General features: G+C 44.8%; 1 protein-coding gene across 1 annotated transcript in view; it reads left to right on the plus strand.

The window, feature by feature from the left end:
* Window positions 1–11,886: 11,886 nt before the first annotated feature.
* Window positions 11,887–21,480, plus strand: part of INA (internexin neuronal intermediate filament protein alpha) — an 11,543-nt gene continuing 1,949 nt past the window's right edge. The window contains exons 1-2 of the mRNA XM_007130552.2: window positions 11,887–13,003; window positions 20,896–21,020. Of these exons, the coding sequence (XP_007130614.1) occupies window positions 11,939–13,003; window positions 20,896–21,020 (1,190 nt within the window). The 5' untranslated portion in view covers window positions 11,887–11,938. The remainder of the gene's footprint in view (window positions 13,004–20,895; window positions 21,021–21,480) is intronic.

The following is a 21,480-nucleotide window of genomic DNA, read 5'->3' on the forward strand; positions in this document are numbered from 1 at the left end:
TTTAAGGCTTTCCCTGGTGGCACAGTGGTTGACAGTCCGCCTGCCGATGCAGGGGACACGGGTTCGTGCCCCGGTCCGGGAAGATCCCACATGCCGCAGAGCGGCTGGGCCCGTGAGCCATGGCCGCTGAGCCTGCGCTTCCGGAGCCTGTGCTCCGCTACGGGAGAGGCCACAACAGTGAGAGGCCCGCGTACCGCAAAAAATTTTTTAAATAAATAAATAAATTTTAAAAGAAAAAAAACCCACAAAGCTTGCTATTCTTACTGAAATTCAGCTGGTTTTTCTTGAAAACGTTCCCGATTGTTGGAGGCTTTTAGTTAGTGTCCAGTGTTCTGAAAAAGTTGATCCTGACAGTTTTTGCTGCATTTTTTGTTACTATTATGAAGGGATCAACTTTTGGTGTTCTTCCTTTGCTGCTCTGCTGACACCACTTCAATATGACTTATTACTGGCAATGTTAACCTTGATTACTTGGTTAAGGTGGCATCTGCCAGGTTTCTCCACTGCAAAGTTACTATTTTTTCCTTTCCATGCACTATTCCAGAGGTCAGCAAACTATGGCTGGAAGGCCAAATCAAGCCCACTGACTGTTTTTGTAAATAAAGTTTTGTTAGTACACAGCTGCACTCATTTTTTCAAAACATATTTTCTGTGGCTGCTTTCATGCTACAACACCAGAGGTGAGTTGCTGTGCAAAAGGCTGTATGGCTCACAGAGACTAATATAGTTCCTCTTTGGTTCTTTGCTGGCTCTTGCTCTATTTGTTAGAAACAGATCACTAAACCTAGCCCACATCAAAGGGGAGAGGAATTAAGCTTTACCTTATGGAGGGAGGAGTATCCAAGCATTTTTGGACATACGTTAAAATCAAGATAATTAAATATTTGGGAGTCTGTACTTTGAGGCCATGCAAATATCATGTTTCTCCTTAAACTTTTGCTCACTAATATTACCTTCATCAGTAGGTCTTGCCTACAGCAATTATTACTGTGGTGCTCTAATCATGATTTGCTGTTTCTCTCATTCCTTTTACATGTCTTAATTTGAATTCTTCTGTAAGGGAGATTTGTTCCTTCTTCCCTACTTATTTATTTACTCAATCTTTTAATTACATCAGTATGGGCTCACAGATACTTATTTTATTCTTTGGGTCATAACCATTACTATCATAATTTACTTCATGGCATGGGAGTTGAGGTACTTTCTCTTGTTGGAGGTTTTATGTCAGAAGCCTGAATGTGATTTTAGTCAAGTCCCTTGACCTCTCCTTCTTTTTATCATCATCAGAATAAAAATATTAATAGCCACCTCACAGCGTTCTTGTGAAAATGCTGTTTGAACTAGGAGGTAGGATATAAATGTTAGATTCTTTGGTAATGTACTTCCTTTACTCCCATTTCCTTCTTCACTTTCCTTCTCTCCCTCTTTCCTTCCCCTTTTCTCCTTCCTCCTTTTTCCTCCTCAGCCTGTGTGTTGCACCCACCAGGGGTCCCCTGTGGCACTAGGGCTGAAGCCAGTGCGGTCTGAGTCACAGCACTTCTTTGAAGGAGGGCTGTACCAAGGTCAGCCCAAATAACCAGTTTCCCTTTGCTGTGTCCCCAGGAAGCCACTTCAAGGACTCCTTTGCTGTTCTAAGCAGACCTCTTCCTGCACACATGGCCCCTGCACCCTTCATCCCCTGGAGAGCAGGGACCTTGCCTTACACCTTTCATAACTTCCTTACATCCCTTACTGCACAATGCCTTTCAGATAGTCTTTCATCAACCTTGAATGCAAATCTGAACACACACAGTGTGCATGTTTCCATCATGCAGAACACGGGCGTGCTAACTGCCAAACATCATCACTGAAATTCACTGGGCGGTTTCTATCACTTTCTTAGGGCTTCATTCCTAGTTTGGAGATACTTGATGTTCTACATCAATAGTCATTAACTGTGTGGGAGGCTATAAAGTGAGTCAGACATGCATGGTTCTGAAACTCAAGAAGCCCACAGTACAGTTGGGGGGAGAGAGCTCTGAACAAATAACCAACCACAGATTATCAAGGACTGCAAATGTCAGACATCACATGGATTTTGTTCAGTAGGCAGTGGGCAGCTAGTGAAAGCTTTTGAGGAAGATGACATAATCTATATTGAAAAACTAGGAAGGCTGAAATGCATGAGCCTGGAGACATGGGCGGGGAGGGGGCAATTAGAAGGCTTTTGGAATGACCTGAGTGAGAAATAATATACCTCAATGGCAGTAAGAATGGAAAGAAATGGACAGAAACCTCTCCCAGGAAAAGTCAACAGAACATGGTCAGCTAGCAATCAGAGAATCTTAGAAGGTGACCTTTGAGACTATCCGGGGCAAGCTGAAGGTTTGTGGCAACCCTGCATCAAACCAGCCTACCGGTGCCATTTTTCCAACAGCATTTGCTCACTTCATGTCTCTGTGTCACATATTGGTAATTCTCACAATATTTAAAACCTCCCATCAGCAAAAAGATTGTGATTCACTGAAGCCTCAGATGATGGTTAACATTTTTTAGCAATATATTTTTTATTACTTTATTTTTTTAAAATATTTATTCATTTATTTGGTTGCACCAGGTCTTAGTTGCAGCAGGCGGGCTCCTTAGTTGTGGCTCGCTGGCTCCTTAGTTGTGGCATGCATGTGGAATCTAGTTCCCTGACTAGGGATTGAACCTGGACCCCCTGCATTAGGAGCACAGAGTCTTAACCACTGTACCACCAGGGAAGTCCCTAGCACTATTTTTAATTAAGGCATGTACATTGTTTTTTTTAGACAAAAATGCTATTGCACATTTAATAGACTACAGTATAGTGTAAATGTAACTTATATGCACAGGGAAACCAAAAAATTCGTGTGACTTGCTTTATTGTGATATTAGTTTTAGATAGTCACTTTATTACAGTGTTCTGGAACTGAACCCCCAATATCTCTGAGCTATGCCTGTATAATCTAAAAATATGTGTAGAAATATCTGCATAGTACACATTAACCCAGACATTTACACCTCTGCTCCATGACTTGAGAAGTCACAGAAGTAGATGCAGGCCATAGGGTTAAAGTAGAATAGACAGCTCCACAGCAGAGTGTGGGAGAGCTGATGTAGAAGAATTAAGTCAATGATTCTCTGGGCGCCTGCCTGCAGTGCTCTCAACCTCCTCCTGAGAGAGGCAGGGCTTTACCATTAAGAACCATATTTTAATAGCACGTGACATCATGCTGGCCACAAGTGATCAGAGCAGGGAAGATGCTTGACTCAAGGGCAGCTAATTTCTGGGCAGGCGGGTGGCTTATGAGATATGAGATGACTGGAGACTAACCAGGCCATCAGAAAAGAGAATCGGATTTTTGGAGAAAGCTTGTCAGTTGACAATGGGCACAGGAGATGAAGAGCGCAGAGGGATAAAAGATAGCATATCACTGAAGTGGTAGAAATCTGGAGTCAGCAAAAGCCTGAGCATTGCTTTTTAGAGAGTAAGAAGTTGGTGGTTGGTAGTGCCAGACCATACAGGAGCTGTGGAAGCAGATTGCTAAGATGGCAAAATGGCCAAGTATCAGAAAACAGCAAACTCCTGCCACTATCGGGGCAATGAGATATTTTGGTCCCTAGAGCTGTGCTGATCAGATTCTAAATTGTATTTAAGTCCGAAGTAAGTCTAGCCATATGGCTGTTCCTGAACTTCTAGCCTTGTGGCTGAGATTTCTGTCTTCCTTAATTCCATAAGGTTGCTTACAATAACCTCTCACTACTTCTGGTGGCCTGAGTGAATCTGTCCTTTGCAACCACAAGACCCTATTAGGCCATAAAAAGAAATGGAACTCTGGTGCCTGCTACAACACTGATGAACCCTGAAAACATTACGCTAAATAAAAGAAGCCAGGTACGAAAGAACAAATATTCTATCATTCCACTTATATAAGGTACTTAGAATAGTCAAAATCAAAGAGACAAAACATAGAAGTTACCAGAGGCTGGAGTCTGGGAGGTGGCAGGGGGAGTTATTATTTAATGGTTACAGAGTTTCTGTTTGGAGTGATGAAAAAGTTTTAGAAATAGATAGTTGTGATGATTACACAACATTGTGAATGTAATTAATGCCACTGAACTGTACACTTTAAAATGCTAAAACAGTAGAATTCATGTAAAACAGTAAAATTCATGTTATATATATTTTACCACATGCACACAAAGACTCTGTTAGAGATGCAGTGTGATGGAAAGAACACCAGCTTGGAGTCAGAGAAACTGAGTTCAAGACCCAGCTCTGCATTTTCCAGCTGTGTCACTTTGGGCAAGTTACCCAACCTCTCAGTTTATTCATTTGAAAAATGCAAATAATAAAACCCTTTCTAGGGTTTCCCTGGTGGCACAGTAGATAAGAATCTGCCTGCCAATGCAGGGGACACAGGTTCGATCCCTAGTCCAGGAAGATCCCACATGCCGCGGAGTAACTAAGCCTGTGTGCCACAACTACTGAGCCTGTGCTCTAGAGGCCAGGAGCCACAGCTACTGAAGCCCGTGTGCCTAGAGCCCGTGCTCCACAACAAGAGAAGCCACCGCAATGCGAAGCCCGCACACCACACCAGAGTAGCCCGTGGTCGCCGCAACTAGGGAAAGCCCGCGTGCAGCAACAAAGACCCAACACAGCCAAAAATAAATAAATAAAATTTTTAAAAACCCAAAACAAACCCTTTCTAAGTTTATTGTGAGGAACAATGAAGACAAAAATGCATTAAATCATTACATAAATATCTTTTGAAAAGGAGTCTGGTGACTTTTGCTATGTGTATTTGGAAGAGGAGACAACAGGCCTCTGTATTCTTCTTAAGAAAGTGTGAGGCTTCTCCTTGGACTGTGTGTTCAGGGTACACTTGGGGCCAACAGTGTAAAGCTCACCACATCTGCCCAGACTTCTCTGAATGCCCCTCTTCTTTACTTCCTCCTGCCATTTCCTCTCCAGCCCCTTTTGGGTTCCCAATGCTCTGTGCTCTCTCTTCCTTCAGTACCCTTCGAGACAAGCCCTCAGGAGGGATTATTTTCTCATTCAAACTGGAGTCCCTTTGTTCCCCTTCCCACAGCATATCTGTATTTAGGCCACACCTCTTTCCAGGGAGGAAAAAGCTTGATCCATATAAGTTTGCTGAGTTGAACTGAACAATTTTTTTAGGCATCAGCAGACATGTAGGTACAGGAAATGCTGGGGGTGTGGGAGCCCTCCCACCCCTTTGTATCTACCACAGCCAGGCAGTTAATAATCCTGAAACATTTGCTGAGTGGGATCCTTTTTCTAGGCATCATCAAAAGGCGGGGGGTGGGGGGTGGGGGCGGGGACCAAATGGCTTCTCAAACTTGATTCCATTCTGACGTTCTGTGAGGTCTAAATAAGTAGGCGCCCACACCAGGAAGGCTGAGGAGCTGTCCTAGGTCCTGAAGTGCAACTGGGCAGGCAAGCCTCCCTGTTTCTCCTAACGCTGGGGCTCTGGCAGCTCTGGTTCAGCCTGAACTCGGATTTAGAAGAGGTAAACAAAGAGCTAATTCTGGGAAGGGGGAAAGGATGAGAGAGAGAAGTATGCAAACACACAGAGCCTTCTGGATCAGCTTAAGCATGGAGAGACTGCTAAGGCCAAAGCATAGAAACTTTTGTTTTTATTTTATTTTTAAATTAGAATGGTCACCAAGAAACCTCTAAGCAAAAATATGGAACAAGTGCAAGGGGACAAAAGGCTGTGCATCAAACAATGAAATGCAAAACTGTGTAAACACCAATTTGTAAGCAAAACTACAACCACATAAATTGACGTGTCACCATCAACTGAGCCATACCAAAGGACTCAGAGCTCTTTTGCCTTTTCTTGTAGATAGAAACAGTTTAATTTTTATGGACAGAGGACAAATAAGTGTATGACTTAGCTTGACGTCATTCATGCTCTTTCACGTGTCTTTGTTAAAAAAATTTTCCCGCTTCTCCAGAAAGTTTGGGGCATAATCCTCCCCACCTGCCTTAATGACATGCTCACGCAAGCATCTTTTCATGGGGCTGAAGAAACTCGGCTGAACAAATATTACTAGTATAAAACCAGGCACAGAAAAGGGGTGGGCTTCCCTCTAAGTACTTAACACACATGGTCTGCAGTCAAATACGTCCTGCCTTATCGTAGTCCATAAGTTAGGACCTCAAATTAGCCATAACTCTTCAACTTCACTCCTTAGAGGTAGTGACCACATCACATGTCTTCTCCTCACAAACAGACACAAGCAGCAAAAACATTTAACTGGACACACAGTAGGTGTTCAATAAATGTCGGTTGGTTGGCTGTTTAAGGCAAAGTAGACGTGGAGGCTGGATTTCACTCAGGTAGTATATTTTCTTTTTCTTTCAGGTCATGTATTTTTCTTTCTTTTTAAAAAATTCGGTGTTTTTAATAGTGGAAAAATTAAAAACAATATAAGAGTCCAACACGAGATTGATTAAACAACTTATGGCACATCCATATAACTGCACACCACACTGAATTGTAAAATGAAGTAAATAGATCTACATAACAGATGTGGGTAAATGGCTACAATTTATGAAGTAAGAAATGAAAGTTGCAGAACATATATAAAATGTGTATGATTCTATATTCACTAAAAAAAATTAATCTGAGAAAAGGACACCTTTTATCACTTCTAGCTATATTCATTGCTATAATTCCAGCAGCTGGCACATAGCCAGGGTTCAGTAAATATTTGTTAATTGGCTATGGTAACACCAAGGATTCAGTATAGCACTTAAAATTCTCCCAACAGAGCGTAAATTCTGACCTTTTTGTTGTTGTCGTTACTCCAGAACAAGCAGGATTTTCCTATTGTTGGGCAGGAGGGGAGTGGGGAGAGCACTTTGTAATTAGACAAAGCTGGTAGAGCATTAGATTGAAGGTTCTGGATAATACATTCTTTTTTGCTTACTTTATCTTTCTACCTATCTACCTATATATTAATCAATTTTCATAACTTTTTATTTTGAAATTTCCAAACCTATAGAAAAGTTGCAAGACTAATACAATAAACATCTGCATTCACCAACTGTTAACGTTTTGCCACATTTGCTTTATCTCCCCTGCATCTGTGTGTGTGTACTATTTTTGCCAAACCATCTGAGAGTACGTTATATAAATCATGACATTGCAAACCTAAATACTTCAGCATATACCTCCAAAGAACATATGCCTATTTTTGATATGTATATAATTTTCAAAGAACTATTTCTTACTTTGAAATAGTTTAAGACCCACAAGAAGTTGCAAAAATAGTACAGAAAGTTCCCAGGTACCATGCATCCAGCTCATTCTTCATGATAATATCTTACATAACCTTAGTACATTATCAAAACCAAGAAAATGACACTGACACAACAAATTAATTCAACTACAGACTTTATTTGGATTTCACTAGGTTCCTCCCTCTCTCTCTCCTCTTTCATTCTATGAATTTTTATCACGTGTATAAATTTGAGTAACAGAACTCAAAGTTACAGAACAAAACAACCTTCATGTTACCCCTTTATAGTCATATCCTCCCCCTAACCCTAATCCATCAACCATTGATCTGTTTTCAATCACTACAATTTTTTCATTTCAAGAATGTTACATAAATGGAGTCACATAATATGGAGTACTTTTTCACTCAGCATAATGCCCTTGTGATTCATCCAAGTTGTTGAGAATTATTCATCAATAGTTGATTCTTTTTAATACAGATTAGCATTCCTTTGGATGGACGTATCACAGTTTGTTTATCCATTCACCTGTTGAAGGACACTTAGGTTGTTTTCTGTTTTTGTCTATTATAAAGAAAGACAATGTGAACATTCGTATACAAATTTTTCTGTGAACATAGGTTTTCATTTTTCTAGGCTAATTACTCAGGAGTGAGATTGCTGAGTCATACAGTAAATGTATTTTTAACTTTATAAGAAACTGCCGAAGTGTTTTCCAGAGTGGCTGTACTGTTTTACAGTCCCACCAGCAGTGGATAAGAGATCCAGATGCTCTGAATCCTTGTAGGCACTCGATATTGTCAGTATTTTGTCTCTGCCACTCTAATAAGTATATATCATTGTGGTTTTAATTTGCATTTCCCCAAAGGCTAGTGATGTTGAACATATTTTTCATATGCTTATTTGCCATCTGTATATTCCCTTTGGTAAAATGTCTGCTCAAGTCTTTTGTCCATTTTCTAATTGGAATGTTCATTTTCTTACTGCTATGTTTAGAGTTCTTTATATACTATGGATACACATCCTTTGTTGGATATGTGATTTGCAAATACTTCCTTCTAGTCTGTGGTTTCTCTTTTCATCTTCTTAAATGGGTCTTTTACAGAGCAAAAGATTTTTTAATTTCTATGAAGTCGAGTTTCTTGATTTCTTTTATGGCTCGCACCCTTGGTGTCATGCCAAAGAGTTTTCCCAAGTGGTTGTACAGGAAAAAATTCAACCATCTTTTTCTCCTCACATGTGTTTAATACTGTGACAGATGCTGAGAGAGATACATAGATGTAGAAGTTGTGCTCAAGGAGCTTCCAGTTCAGTTTAGACAAATGCACAAATAATTACAGCAGAAGATAGGAGGCAATTATGTCATGTGAGTACTACAAAGGCTGTGGGCAGGAGGAGGAGAGTTCATGAGAGGGAAGGATCACTTTACATTGGAAATATCATGGAAGGCTTCACGGAGGAGACAGCATTTGAGCCTTAAGTATTTCAACAGCTGAAGTGGGGGCACAGGAGAAAATTCCAAGGAATTTTAAAGGAATTTCTTGAGCATGCACATGGCAGGCACTGTGATACCCACTTTGTATACATAATCACATTTAAACCTCACAGTAATCTCATGAGAGAGAGGTCAAGGGTTCTCAAACCTAAATTCAGTGGATCTGGGGTAATGCCTGGGAATCTGAATTTAAGTTCCCAGGTACTTCTAATGAGCAGTCAGGTTTGGAGACCCCTCAGGTGGATGGTTTTATTGAAATTTTACAGATGAAGAGACTAAGGTTCAGCAAATAATAGCAACTTGTTCAAAGTCCCATGGCTAGGAAGAACCGTGATGCAAAACTAGAGCTCTTATGGAGAGAACTTTATCACAAGGCTCCCTGTCTCTGGGAGGCATCATACCTAAAAAAGAATTTATGAGGGAAGAGCAGAGGACAAAGACTAAGCCCTTGAAACCCAGGAGAGTAGTGAGCACTGCCAAATGCAGAGGACACAGAAGATGTGGCATGAGGGAGAACCTGGGGATAACTGAACAATGTGTCTGCCTGAGTTTGACATTATAGGAAGATGAATACACACCTCTTGCATAGAGCAGGGCACTCCCTCAGGAGACCAGGCCAGCTGGAAGGAGTTGTGGTTTGAGACTCAGCCAAGATCACTCCTTGGTAGTACACTTTGTGCTACAATGATTAAAGCCAAACATCTGGGCCTACGGAGTGGTATGCCAAGAAAGGGGAGGCAGGGAGACACAAGTCTCACTGGGGAATCTCAGTATGGAATCTCAGTAAGCTATTCAGAAATTGCAAAATGCAGCCCACTTTAGATTTTTCAGGGCCACTACCCCTTTGATGGATTATTCAGGCCTTTTGCCTCACCTTCTGCTCTATGTGTGTTTTGCCTTTGGATTATTGCTTCTATTGGAGGATGGAAAGAAAAAGAAAGGTGAAACTCCAAGTAGGACATTTTGCTGATTTTTGGTAGTCCTGATAACATGGTTAAAATGAGATCGGAACAACAGCCCAGATGTAAGATCTTCTAATTATCTGTGGTTGTTTCCACTTAGCCACACTCATGTTGGTCCCTGGTAGCACAGTCAAGTGGGCTGTATTCTCACTCCCAAGGGGAAGCCTGGAGGCCTGTGCAAGGATACTGTGGACAATTCCATCACGAAACCCAACTCATTTGCTGTTGATGGTAGATGCAAAGCAATGTCTGTTATTTGAAAGAGGACAATGATGACAATAACCCCTTATATCTGTACAAAGCACCTTCGGTTTTTTATGAACTTGGCGAGGTAGGCGTTGTTATCCCCACATGCTTAGGAAGTGGCAGGAGCCACAATTCAAACCCATCACCTCTGATTCTTTGAATTACAAACCAGCCTGCTACTTTGTTATTGGCCAAAACTTTTCTGAAGCCTACTTAGCCTTATTCTGGCTGCAGGGAAATAAATAAGACTTCAAGAGTCTCATTTTTCTAAGAAGTAGAATTATGCAGTGAGGAAAGAATGTATGTTTGCTTGCTAGTGACCTTATGCAGAATGCTGCAGCTAAGCCTTGGTTTCTCATCTGTAAGATGGGGGTAAGGGCTACCTTGAAGAGTGGCCAGAAGGAGGTAAACCTATGCAAAATTCCTGGCACAAAGGCTGGCAGGGAATATTCACTCTGTCATGTTAGCACTCTTCCATCCTTCACATCACCAGGAATTTCTGAGCCCACTGAACTCAGCATCGAGTCCCTCCAGCTCAGGTCTTGGTCTCTGATGAGGAACCACAGAGACAGGCTGTGGCAGGGCCTGACCATCTTACATGACATAAAGCACAAAGCCAAGAATATGCTCCAAAGTCCCATAGGCCTCTATTCCCCCTTTCCTTTAGTGGCCTGTCTCAGGTAATATTTCCTCCATGAAAGTAAAACTTATCCTAGAACTACATCTTTGAGATTTCAAGATCAAGAAAGGCCTTCAGTTTGGAATTCTGGAATCTACTAAAAAGTTCTTCATCCTCCCTCTTCAAAGCCATAGTCACATCCTGAGAGATTCTAAGTTTGAAGACCCCACCCGACCTCCTCCCAGCCTTCATCTTTACAGATCCCATTCTTGGAAATCCACCACTGTGTAGTGAAGGAGGCCAGCTCAGTCATCAGCACTCTTCCCCACTTTTGGAGTTTAATCTGTTTGCAGGGACCTCTTTTGTCCAAAGACAGATCTCCACAAGAAGGGGCCCTCCCTAAACCAGATGAACATTTACACAGACGGAAATCTCAAATGCCTACAGGGCCAGACAGGTAAAGTAAATGAATTAAGAAGGTGGACGTTATTCAATGGAGAGTGGCGGGGGACTGTGGTGAACGGGAGAGAGCACGCTTATACAAGTGGCAGGGGCACCTCAGCTCTGTCCATCGTGGCCATCCCAGCTCTTTCCTCCGCCTCTCTCCACTCTCTGCAACTCAGGCTCACTCTCTTTACCTTCCTCCCCTCTCTTCCCGGGCGTCGCAGGCTTTCAGCACAGCCACCCAACCCCAGGCGCTCCGGAGAGCTGCAGAGGTACAGCTGATGAGATGCTCTCTGACGTAGACCCACTTCTCCCCCTGGGAACCCCAAGCGGGCAGAGGGAGGGGCCAAAGCCGCCCTGAGGGTCCACACCCTGTCTGGAAAAACAGGGCCTCACGCTCGGGAGCTCTAGGGTGGCGATGAGCGTACAGCATTCCTCCCAGAAAACACTAACCTCCCAGTGGATTAAAGGGGGCAAGGAGGACAGGGTCAAGGGACGCGATGGAGCCGTGTGGTTTCCGGATGGGAAACCCCCAACGTTTAGGCACCCTTCCGCACAAGTCACTTCCAAACCAGACAACTCTCGCGGACTGACGCTTCAGACAGGCGGTGGCTCCTACGCAAATGGCTCTGTCCCCGCGCCCTCGGTCCGTGGCGCGCGCAGCTGCGGTAGTCACTGCGCTTCCCCGCCCCCGCTCCTGGATGCCCCCGTTCCCTCTCTCCTCCAGACCCAGAGCAGGAGCTCCGCCCCCAACGCGCCGCCCCAGGCACCCCCCCCCTCCCCACCCCACGCCTTAAAACCCGGTGCACACCGCTCCGCCGCGTCCCGGCCGGCTCACCTCTCTTCTCCTCGTCAGCTCCAGTCGCAGCCGTTCTCCCGGTCCTGGTCCCGGCACCATGAGCTTTGGCTCGGAGCACTACCTGGGCGCCGCCTCCTCCTACCGCAAGGTGTTCGGAGACGGCTCGCGCCTGTCCTCGCGCCTCTCCGGGGCCGGCGGCGCGGGTAGCTTCCGCTCGCAGTCGCTGTCCCGCTGCAATGTGGCCTCCTCGGCTGCCTGCTCCTCGGCCTCGTCGCTCGGCCTGGGCCTGGCCTACCGCCGGTCTCCGGCGTCCGACGGGCTGGACCTGAGTCAGGCGGCGGCGCGCACCAACGAGTACAAGATCATCCGCACTAACGAGAAGGAGCAGCTTCAGGGCCTCAACGACCGCTTCGCCATGTTCATCGAGAAGGTGCACCAGTTGGAGACGCAGAACCGCGCGCTCGAGGCCGAGCTGGCCGCGCTGCGGCAGCGCCACGCCGAGCCGTCGCGCCTTGGCGAGCTCTTCCAGCGCGAGCTGCGCGAGCTGCGCGCGCAGCTGGAGGAGGCGAGCTCGGCGCGCGCGCAGGCCCTGCTGGAGCGCGATGGGCTGGCGGAGGAGGTGCAGCGGCTACGGGCACGCTGCGAGGAGGAGAGCCGAGGGCGCGAAGGGGCCGAGCGCGCCTTGAAGGCGCAGCAGCGCGACGTGGACGGCGCCACGCTGGCCCGCTTGGATCTGGAGAAGAAGGTGGAGTCGCTGCTGGATGAGCTGGCCTTCGTGCGCCAGGTGCACGACGAGGAGGTGGCCGAGCTACTGGCCACGCTGCAGGCGTCGTCGCAGGCCGCGGCCGAGGTGGACGTGTCTGTGGCTAAACCAGACCTGAGTTCGGCGCTGAGGGAGATCCGCGCCCAGTATGAGTCCCTGGCCGCCAAGAACCTGCAGTCAGCTGAGGAGTGGTACAAGTCCAAGTTTGCCAACCTGAACGAGCAGGCGGCGCGCAGCACCGAGGCCATCCGGGCCAGCCGCGAGGAGATTCACGAGTACCGGCGCCAGCTGCAGGCACGCACCATCGAGATCGAGGGGCTGCGCGGGGCCAACGAGTCCTTGGAGAGGCAGATCCTGGAGCTGGAGGAGCGGCACAGTGCCGAGGTGGCCAGCTACCAGGTAAAGGTTGGAACGCTGCGTAGGGAGGGGAGTCCTGTTCTCTCCCGCGCATACTTCCCGCACAGTTGGGGCCCTAGAAACCAAGGGGAGGATAAGGGAGGGGACAGAAAGAGCCCCGCCTGGAGGCATTAGCGAACAAAAAGCCCTGGAGCCTCTCTCACTAATTTTAGGGGCCTGGACGCCCTCTCTCCCTGCCCCTCACTTAACGTCCCTGTCCAAGACCTTCTAACAAAGAAGTCCTCAAGCTTCTGTTCTTCGGAGTCTTAAAATCTACCTCATGCCTCCCTGTCAGCAAGTGGGCATAAACACGCTGGCACCCTGAAGAACAGCACCCACCCAAAGTAGGAGTGAGCCCAACGGGGGTGGGTCACAGCCTCTCCATGGCTGCTGGTGCTGTTTCCGCTGTCTGGCTTGTTTGATTGACTTTGAAAGGCTTTCTGTGCGCCCTGGAAATAGTTCTGCCCTTGGGTTGTGGGAAGAATGAGGGACTAAACTGGGAAGGGTTCTATCTCATTGTCTTGACTTTTGCCCTCAAAGGAGTAGAGATTGGGAGCCAACAAGATGAGTGATTGGGCTAGTAATAACCGCTCTGCTCTGTCCTCCCCCAGCACACATACACGGTTCCCTCCTCGACCGAGTAATGTTACTTCTCCCTAAAGAAAGCTTTGCAGCCGTTAGCAAATGAGAGTGGTCGGTCGCTGTCCTCGGTGCTGATCTCTTAGTTCTTCCCTTCTCAGAATTTCCCTCCTGTCTCATGTCCCAGTTATGAGTCTCTAGGCAATTAACTGCTTTGATTTTTTTTTTCTTCTGCAACACCAACACATCAGTCTTGGCTACCTGCAATCAAAAAGGTCACCTCGTGGACAGCATCAATTTTCACTTTCATGGATGGCTTAGCACTTAACAAAAACCACTTAATCTGCTCAGCAGCAGTGAAGTCCCACTGGAAAATGCCCATTTCCTTAACATTTTCCCGTCCTAAGTGCATGTGATAAATCACAGAGATGGGTTCATCTTTGTTATAGGTCACTTATTTTTTTTCCGTCTTTGCCTGTCCTCTAAGCCCCTGTGAAGGTATCGATTGGCTCTTTCCTCCTTTTCTCTCCAAACAAAGGCCACTGCATCTTCAGTTTTACCACATAGAACATTCTGGGCTTATGACCACAAAGGACACAGAGGCAGGAGAAAAGTGTAGAAAAGAATCTAAATAGTGTGGTTCAGTTTCAAGGTGCAATAAAAATTCCATGGGATAGAATGCTAATAATTCGGAAACTTGCAATAATTCATTCTAGCCAAGATCAAAGATTACATTTGATAAAATTAATGGGGTTTGGGAACATTAATAAAATACAATCAAGAAAGGAGTGAAACCTCAAAATGCTATTTGAGTCTGGAGCTATTGATGTGCAGTATTTGCTGTTCATTAAATTACTCCCTTTGATAAAGGAAGGAAGCTTGCTTAGACCATTTGTTTTGGTGTTTGGAATTACAGTAATATTCAAATACTTCTATTCCACTTCAATATCTGTAACTTGAACTTTTCACTATGTGGCCTAGGTCCCAGATGGCCTGAACTAATCACATTTAGTTAATTGAGACTTCATGTTTTCTTCTAGAAGCTTCAAAGGATGAGTTAGTTGGTCTTCTGGAGGGCTAGCCCAGTATTTCTCTAAAAAGGATAACTTACCCACAACCGCCATCTGAATTGGGCTTTGCCATGTCCTCTGTTTGCTCATTATAGCCCCTGTATTCTGAGAGGTAGTGACAGTATTGTCTGGCTTGTTTTGTTTGCTTTAAAAGGCTTTCAGTGTTAGACAATAGTAGGCTCATGGAGATGTAGTCTGCAGAAAACAAAAAACAACAGAAACTGCAGCTTCTGCAGCTCTGCAGTGCTGCCCCCGTCAGCTTTAGCCTCAGAGCCTCAGTGGACCTGCTTTGAATGGAAGAGAAGATCAGACAACATATATACATATATATATGTATATATATGTGTGTATATATATATGTGTATATATATATATATGTGTGTGTGTTTGTGTATATATATATATCTTACCTACCTCTTATGACCTAAGGCTGAGGTGGGGCTCACATCTTCACCTGGGGATCCTGAAGTCCTGAAGCCACAAGGGAGTCATCGGGCTATTCTCTGTAACAGTCTTAGCAGTGCTGACTGAGATGAAAAGCCTCCTCCACAGTGAGATTCAGCCATTGTTTTCTTGCCCTCTAACCCCATCCCCCTCCCCTTTCACTGCAGTAATGGAGGCTGTTCTTTCTTCTGCTTCAGAGATTAGTGGTAGGCTCATCTTCCTTTGCAAGTTTGCCACCCTCTTAGAGGCAGAGGAAGGCCCCATTAAAGTCTTGTTTTCCCTGCTCCTGAGAGCTAACAGCCTATTTGAGGAAAGAAAGCTTATCACACTTTTGAAAGGGTGATGAATGATTCAAGGTGACATAGTAAGTATACAGTGGTGTATGAGAGAGCCTGAATCAGGTAACAGGAAAAATTATGAGGAGTTAGAGCTGTTGTCCTCAGAAGCCAAACAGAGCCACCCTCTTTAGCTGAAGGCTTTCCATTTCTGACACAGGGTGATTCTGGTTCCTGCATAGCTGCTTCACCACCATTAGAGTCCTTGCTCTGCCAAAGATGTCTAAGGACATTTTGGCAGGGTACTGGGGGCCCTGGCCCTATACTATGGTCAGTCTTGGAAAGCTGAAGCTTTCCTTGAAAGACCTTGCTGAACAATCAAGATCACACCATTAGTTAATGCTCTCCAGGGAGATGAGCCAAGTCTGCCCTCCTCTCTCCAGTATGAGATTGGAATGCAGCCTAATTAAATAGGAGGAAGGGGCTGACCCCTTGGAGATTGGGGGTGTCAGTGGCTGAGTAAAAATCTATAGCTTGATAGATCCATTTCTGAAATTAGAATTCAAGAAAAAAGCTTCATTTGGTCCCTCTCTCTTTTTTTTTTTTTTTTTCAACTCCTCCATGTGCTTTTTGCTTTCTTTTGTTCTGTTTTTGCCCGCTCTACCTCACTGTATTGTTGTCACCTGGGCCATCCTGATAGAGCCTTTACAGAAAAAAAAAAAAACTAGTGGTTCCTAAACCCATTGACCCACCAAGGTTACTTGGGCGCTTAACAGAAAGATTCTCAGGCCCACTCCCAAAGATATGGATTCAGCAGTTTGCAGGTGGGGCCCAGGAATACGCAATTTCGATAAAAGCACCATCATTCCTCAGACTGATCTGGGTGTGCATTGACTTAAACCACATTTCCCAGTGTAAACCAGCCTATAGAAATACATATAATGCAACATTTTAAAGTATGGTAGGGAAAAAAAAAAAGGGATGAAGCAAAGACAGGAGCCAGAAAAGGCAGCACAGTGACCTGTGAGTGTACCATATATAGAAATCCTCTCTCCCCACCTTCATTTATCAGGCAGAGCAGTAATTCTGAACAGTCTCTTTCCATCAGTGAGTGCCGCACTCACTACTGCTCACCTGGCTGAGGGTCCCTCAAAGTGATGAAACCCACAGCACTGTCTGTTGTTCCTATGCTCCACTGCAGATGCTAGTGTGGCAAGTTCTCTCTCTTTACTCCCAGCCCGCATCCTTCCTTCCGGCCCTGAGGAAAATGCTCAGCACTTGGTTTAGCCATTCCAGGAGAGACCCCCGCTGGAGCTGGGAGTGCCTCTCTCCCACTCCCTCAGGCTAATCCAGCAGTAGCTGCGTGGTTGGGGGAGGGAGCAGACTGCAGCGCTCTGCTCACATTTCGAGCTGGAGGCCATCTTTGGCAGGGCTTTTGAAGGGCAATGCAAGACAGCCTGGTGTGGGGAAGAGAGCGCAAACAAGGAGACTGGGCATTGAGGAGCAGTGGTCAGCAGTCAGCACAGTTCCTTCTAACAGGAGCAGAGTCGTGCTTTTTGTCTACACTGATCCATAAAATAGACATGTGAAATGTGTACAGAAAAGTTTAAGGAAATTTCAGGTCCCCAGCAACCTCTTATTCAGAAAACACAGCTGTGAAACAAAAATAATTTTTTAAAAAGGACCTAATTAACTGGCTGATGTGACAAAACGTCTATCTCTAAATCACATATTGGGAAGTTGGCCCTTCTGCTGCCCCCAACCTGTTTATTGTTAACTTTACATGATTCTAAAGTACTTTGCAGGGCTTCCCTGGTGGCGCAGTGGTTGAGAGTCCGCCTGCCGATGCAGGGAACGCGGGTTCGTGCCCCGGTCCAGGAAGATCCCACATGTCGCAGAGTGGCTGGTCCGGGAGGATCCCACATGCCGCGGAGCGGCTGGGCCCGTGAGCCATGGCCGCTGAGCCTGCGCGTCCGGAGCCTGTGCTCCACGACGGGAGAGGCCACAGCAGTGAGAGGCCCGCATACTGCAAAAAAAAATAAAAATAAAAATAAAATAAAATAAAATAAAGTACTTTGCTATTTGGATTTCAAGCCTGCAGCAAGATAAAGAAGAGGAACCACTGGAGTCAGGCATTGTCAAGAATGAGTAGAAACAGATCAGTTAAACTTTCAGGACAAAGAAAACCAATACGTAGCAAACACTAACTCAAACACTGCTCTATGAATTGGGAGATTGGGACTGACATATATACACCACTATGTATAAAATAGATAACTAATAAGAACCTGCTATATAAAAAAATAATAAAATTTTTAAAAATTAAAAAAAAATTTTAAAAAATACTGCTCTAAGGGGCCATTTAGGGTAGAAATAAACAGTGTGATATATCTTAGTTGACCTAAAAGATAAATCACATCACAGAATTATAGAAAAATAATTGATCATTATCTTAATCCTTAGTTGCTGAGAAAGGTTGCATTATGTTTAGTGTCCTAGGTAAGAGTACTACAAACCACTTTAGAAAGGTTTTTATTTAAAATTGTGATTTAAAAAAAATCTGTTACGGAGATGTACATCTTCATGAAAAACAAACAAAAAATAATAATCTGGTGCTTTAAGGGGTTTGCCTCCAGCTCTCCAATATTAAAATTTTATTTTACGTTGCCTTCCTTAGTTATCTAAAGGGTTGTAGGAAGGGCTCGTGATTAATTTGTCCATATCATTAAAAGGGTAGAGAGTCACATGGTGTGATATTAACAATAATAAAAATCACTAACATTTATTGAGCATTCCTAGGTGCCAAATGCTGTTCTAATGCCTATTATCTAATTTAACAGATAATGGATTCATCACATAATAATGTGAGGTGCATTAAATTGGCATACTAACTTGAGGATCTCAGAACACCTCAGAAAAGAATAAACACTGTAATTTCCCATATACAGAAATGGAAGTTTCAAAGAAACTAAAATATAGAAAACTGACTGAGGTATGTTAGATGTTTGTGGCAGGGCAAGAAATGCAACCCAAAGATCCTGATGAAATCCTCTTTTTTTCCTCATATAACATTTCTCTTGCTCCTTTGCATAATGATTATACTCTCTCCCCTTTCTCCTTTTTCCTTCACCCTAGACTCTTTTCCCCCTTACCACAGTAATATTGATTCTCTTACCTCTAATGCGTCACTAGCAGTCTTGCTTGTAGACTAGTTTAACCTCAAATATAGCAACCATCCAGTAAAATTTCTTGGTAAAAATCCTTTTAAACTCTCATGATCTCTTAACACACTTTGGAATATTTTCATCACTGTCCAGTGTCTTATGTATTTTCCCCACTGCTTATCATCCCTTGCTCTGTACCCATCAGTTAATTGAGTTTCTTCTTTGTGGTATTCCTGTCAATATTTATAGAACAGGTAGGTGGTATGAATTTTTGTTCTTTCTGCAGATTCTCTTGATTTGGAAGTTTGTACCCACAATGTGTCAGTCCTGCCTTTCACCATCGCTTCAACATCCCCACAAGGGAAGTTCAAAGGGTTCCTCAGCACTTACTTTCTTGAGGTTTCTGATATGTTTATCTGCATCACTACTTCATAAAAATAACTCTCAGTCACTGTGCTCTTCATGTTGACAGAGTTGCAACTGAATTATATAAATTATTTGCTCAGAATAAGAAAAGAAATGCTTATGTAGCATCATTCATTCATTCAACAGTCATTCACTGAGCAACTACAGTGTGCAATGTGCTAGGCTGTGGGCTTCCAGGGGTGAACTAGACAGAAGGGGTCCAGGTTTCCATGTAAATTACATCCTGGTGCAATAGTTCTCTAATAGTGATTCATCCTCCTGGGGACGTTTAGCAGTGTCTGGAGACATTGTTGATTATCACAACTGGGAGGCAGGGCACGTGCTACTGGCATCTAGTGGATAGAGGTCAGGGATGCTGCTAAAAATCCTACGTTCATAGGACAGCCCCCCACAACAAGGAATTACCCAGATAATGATAAGAGCTAAAAAGCAGAGTGGGGGCTTCCCTGGTGGCGCAGTGGTTAAGAATCCGCCTGCCAGTGCAGGGGACACGGGTTAGATCCCTGGCCCGGGAAGATCCCTCGTGCCGTGGAACAACTAAGCCTGTGCACCACAACTACTGAGCCTGCTCTCTAGAGCCCGCGAGCCACAACTACTGAGCCCGCGTGCTGCAACTACTGAAGCCCACGCGTCTAGAGCCGGCGCTCCGCAACAAGAGAAGCCACCGCAATGAGAAGCCCGCACACCACAACGAAGAGCAGCCCCCGCTTGCCGCAACTAGAGAAGGCCCGCGCGCAGCAACGAAGACCCAACGCAGCCAAAAATAAATAAATAAATCTATTTTTAAAATATAATAAATAAATAAAAAGCAGAGTGGCCAGTTTCAAGTGGGGGCTTTTTTCTAATTTGTCTTCCCACTGGAGGTGCCTTTTTCTAATTTACACAAAGTTCCTTCATGGGCTAGCAGCTGCCCTGGTTTAAGGTGAAATCAAGTGCTAGATCAGTGTGAAAAGGGTACTTAAACTGGAAGCTGAGGAAGACCTGTCTTAGTAAAGGGCATTTGAACTGAATCTAGTATGACATGAAGTCAGTCATGTGAAGACCCACGACAGAGCATTCCAAACAGAGGAAATAGCTAGCCTAAAGGGCCTGGGATAGCAATGAACTTGGTAAGTTTAAGGAGCAAAAGAGAAGGCCAGGGTAGCTGAAACACATTGAGCAAGGGGAAAAGTATAGGCCATGCTGAGGAGTTTGGACTTAATTCCAAAGCTGTTGGAGGGTTTTAGGAAGATGAGCAATAGGATCTACTGTGTTTTTAAAAGATCTTCTGGTTTCTCAAGAATCACAGATTTAAAGCTATTTTTCTTCTGTGCCTGGGTTTGCACCTGGAGGAACTTAAAGCAAAAGTATTATATGAACTTAGTTTCTTTTTGAAAAAATATTATAATTTCAATCTGCCATTTGGATTAAAAAAAAATTCCTTGGAGTGTTTATGCTTCCTCCCTATCCATCATGTAAAATGCTTTCAGTAAAGTGATTGAGTAGCAGACTTCCAGGAAACCATCAAAACAAATGGAGGCAGAGAAGACTTGCCATCCCCTCTGTGCTCTCCACAGTTGGAATCTTCTGAATCTAAGCTCCTAACCTGAGCCTTTGGTTTTGGAAAGTACATGTAACAACTGAGTGATTCAGCAGTAATACAACAAGCAAGGGAGGGACGGTAAGTAAGTAAAAAATAAATATTTCCCCGGTATTCAGTTTAGAACCGTGTGCTCCGTGGTAGAAATGTATCCAAATCTCCTGGGGACCTTTATGGAAAAATGCAGATGCTGGGACCCCACCCTAGAACAAATGAATCAGAATCTGGGCTGGGGGACAGGTCTGGATTTTTAACGTGTAGGCAGGGTTGAGAATCCTTGCTTTCTCCATCTCCGTCTCAGTCTCCATGAATGTCAGCTGGTTTGGCCTAAATATGTTGGACATGCGTTGCTTTTCAGGATAACATTGGGCAACTGGAGAATGATCTGAGGAACACCAAGAGTGAGATGGCCCGCCACCTTCGGGAATACCAGGACTTGCTCAATGTCAAAATGGCTCTTGATATTGAGATAGCAGCTTACAGGTATGTCACAGGGCTGCTCACCCAAGCAGATCCCATCACCTGGGGCATCTCTACCCAAATAAGTGGTTTTAGCCTCTCTGATTTCTGATGGGTGAGGGGGAGTTAAGGAAAGGCATCACAGGCTCCTTCCAGGTGAGCTGACCCTTATGTCCCTCAACTTGGTTATATCCCAGCTCCACCTTACTAGGCCTGAAGTAGTCTACCTACCTCTGCAAGGATTTAAGGGGATAATGTGAGTGCACAGAGGTTGAAATAAAATCCATCAGACTGTAACTTTAAAAATAAGGTTCTGGGACTTCCCTGGTGGCGCAGTGGTTGAGAGTCCGCCTGCCGATGCAGGGGACACGGGTTCGTGCCCCGGTCTGGGAAGATCCCACATGCCGTGGAGCGGCTGGGCCCGTGAGCCATGGCCGCTGAGCCTGCGCGTCCGGAGCCTGTGCTCCGCAACGGGAGAGGCCAC

Source organism: Physeter macrocephalus, chromosome 20 (assembly GCF_002837175.3).
Source record: "Physeter macrocephalus isolate SW-GA chromosome 20, ASM283717v5, whole genome shotgun sequence".
Taxonomy (NCBI): Eukaryota; Metazoa; Chordata; class Mammalia; order Artiodactyla; family Physeteridae; genus Physeter; species Physeter macrocephalus.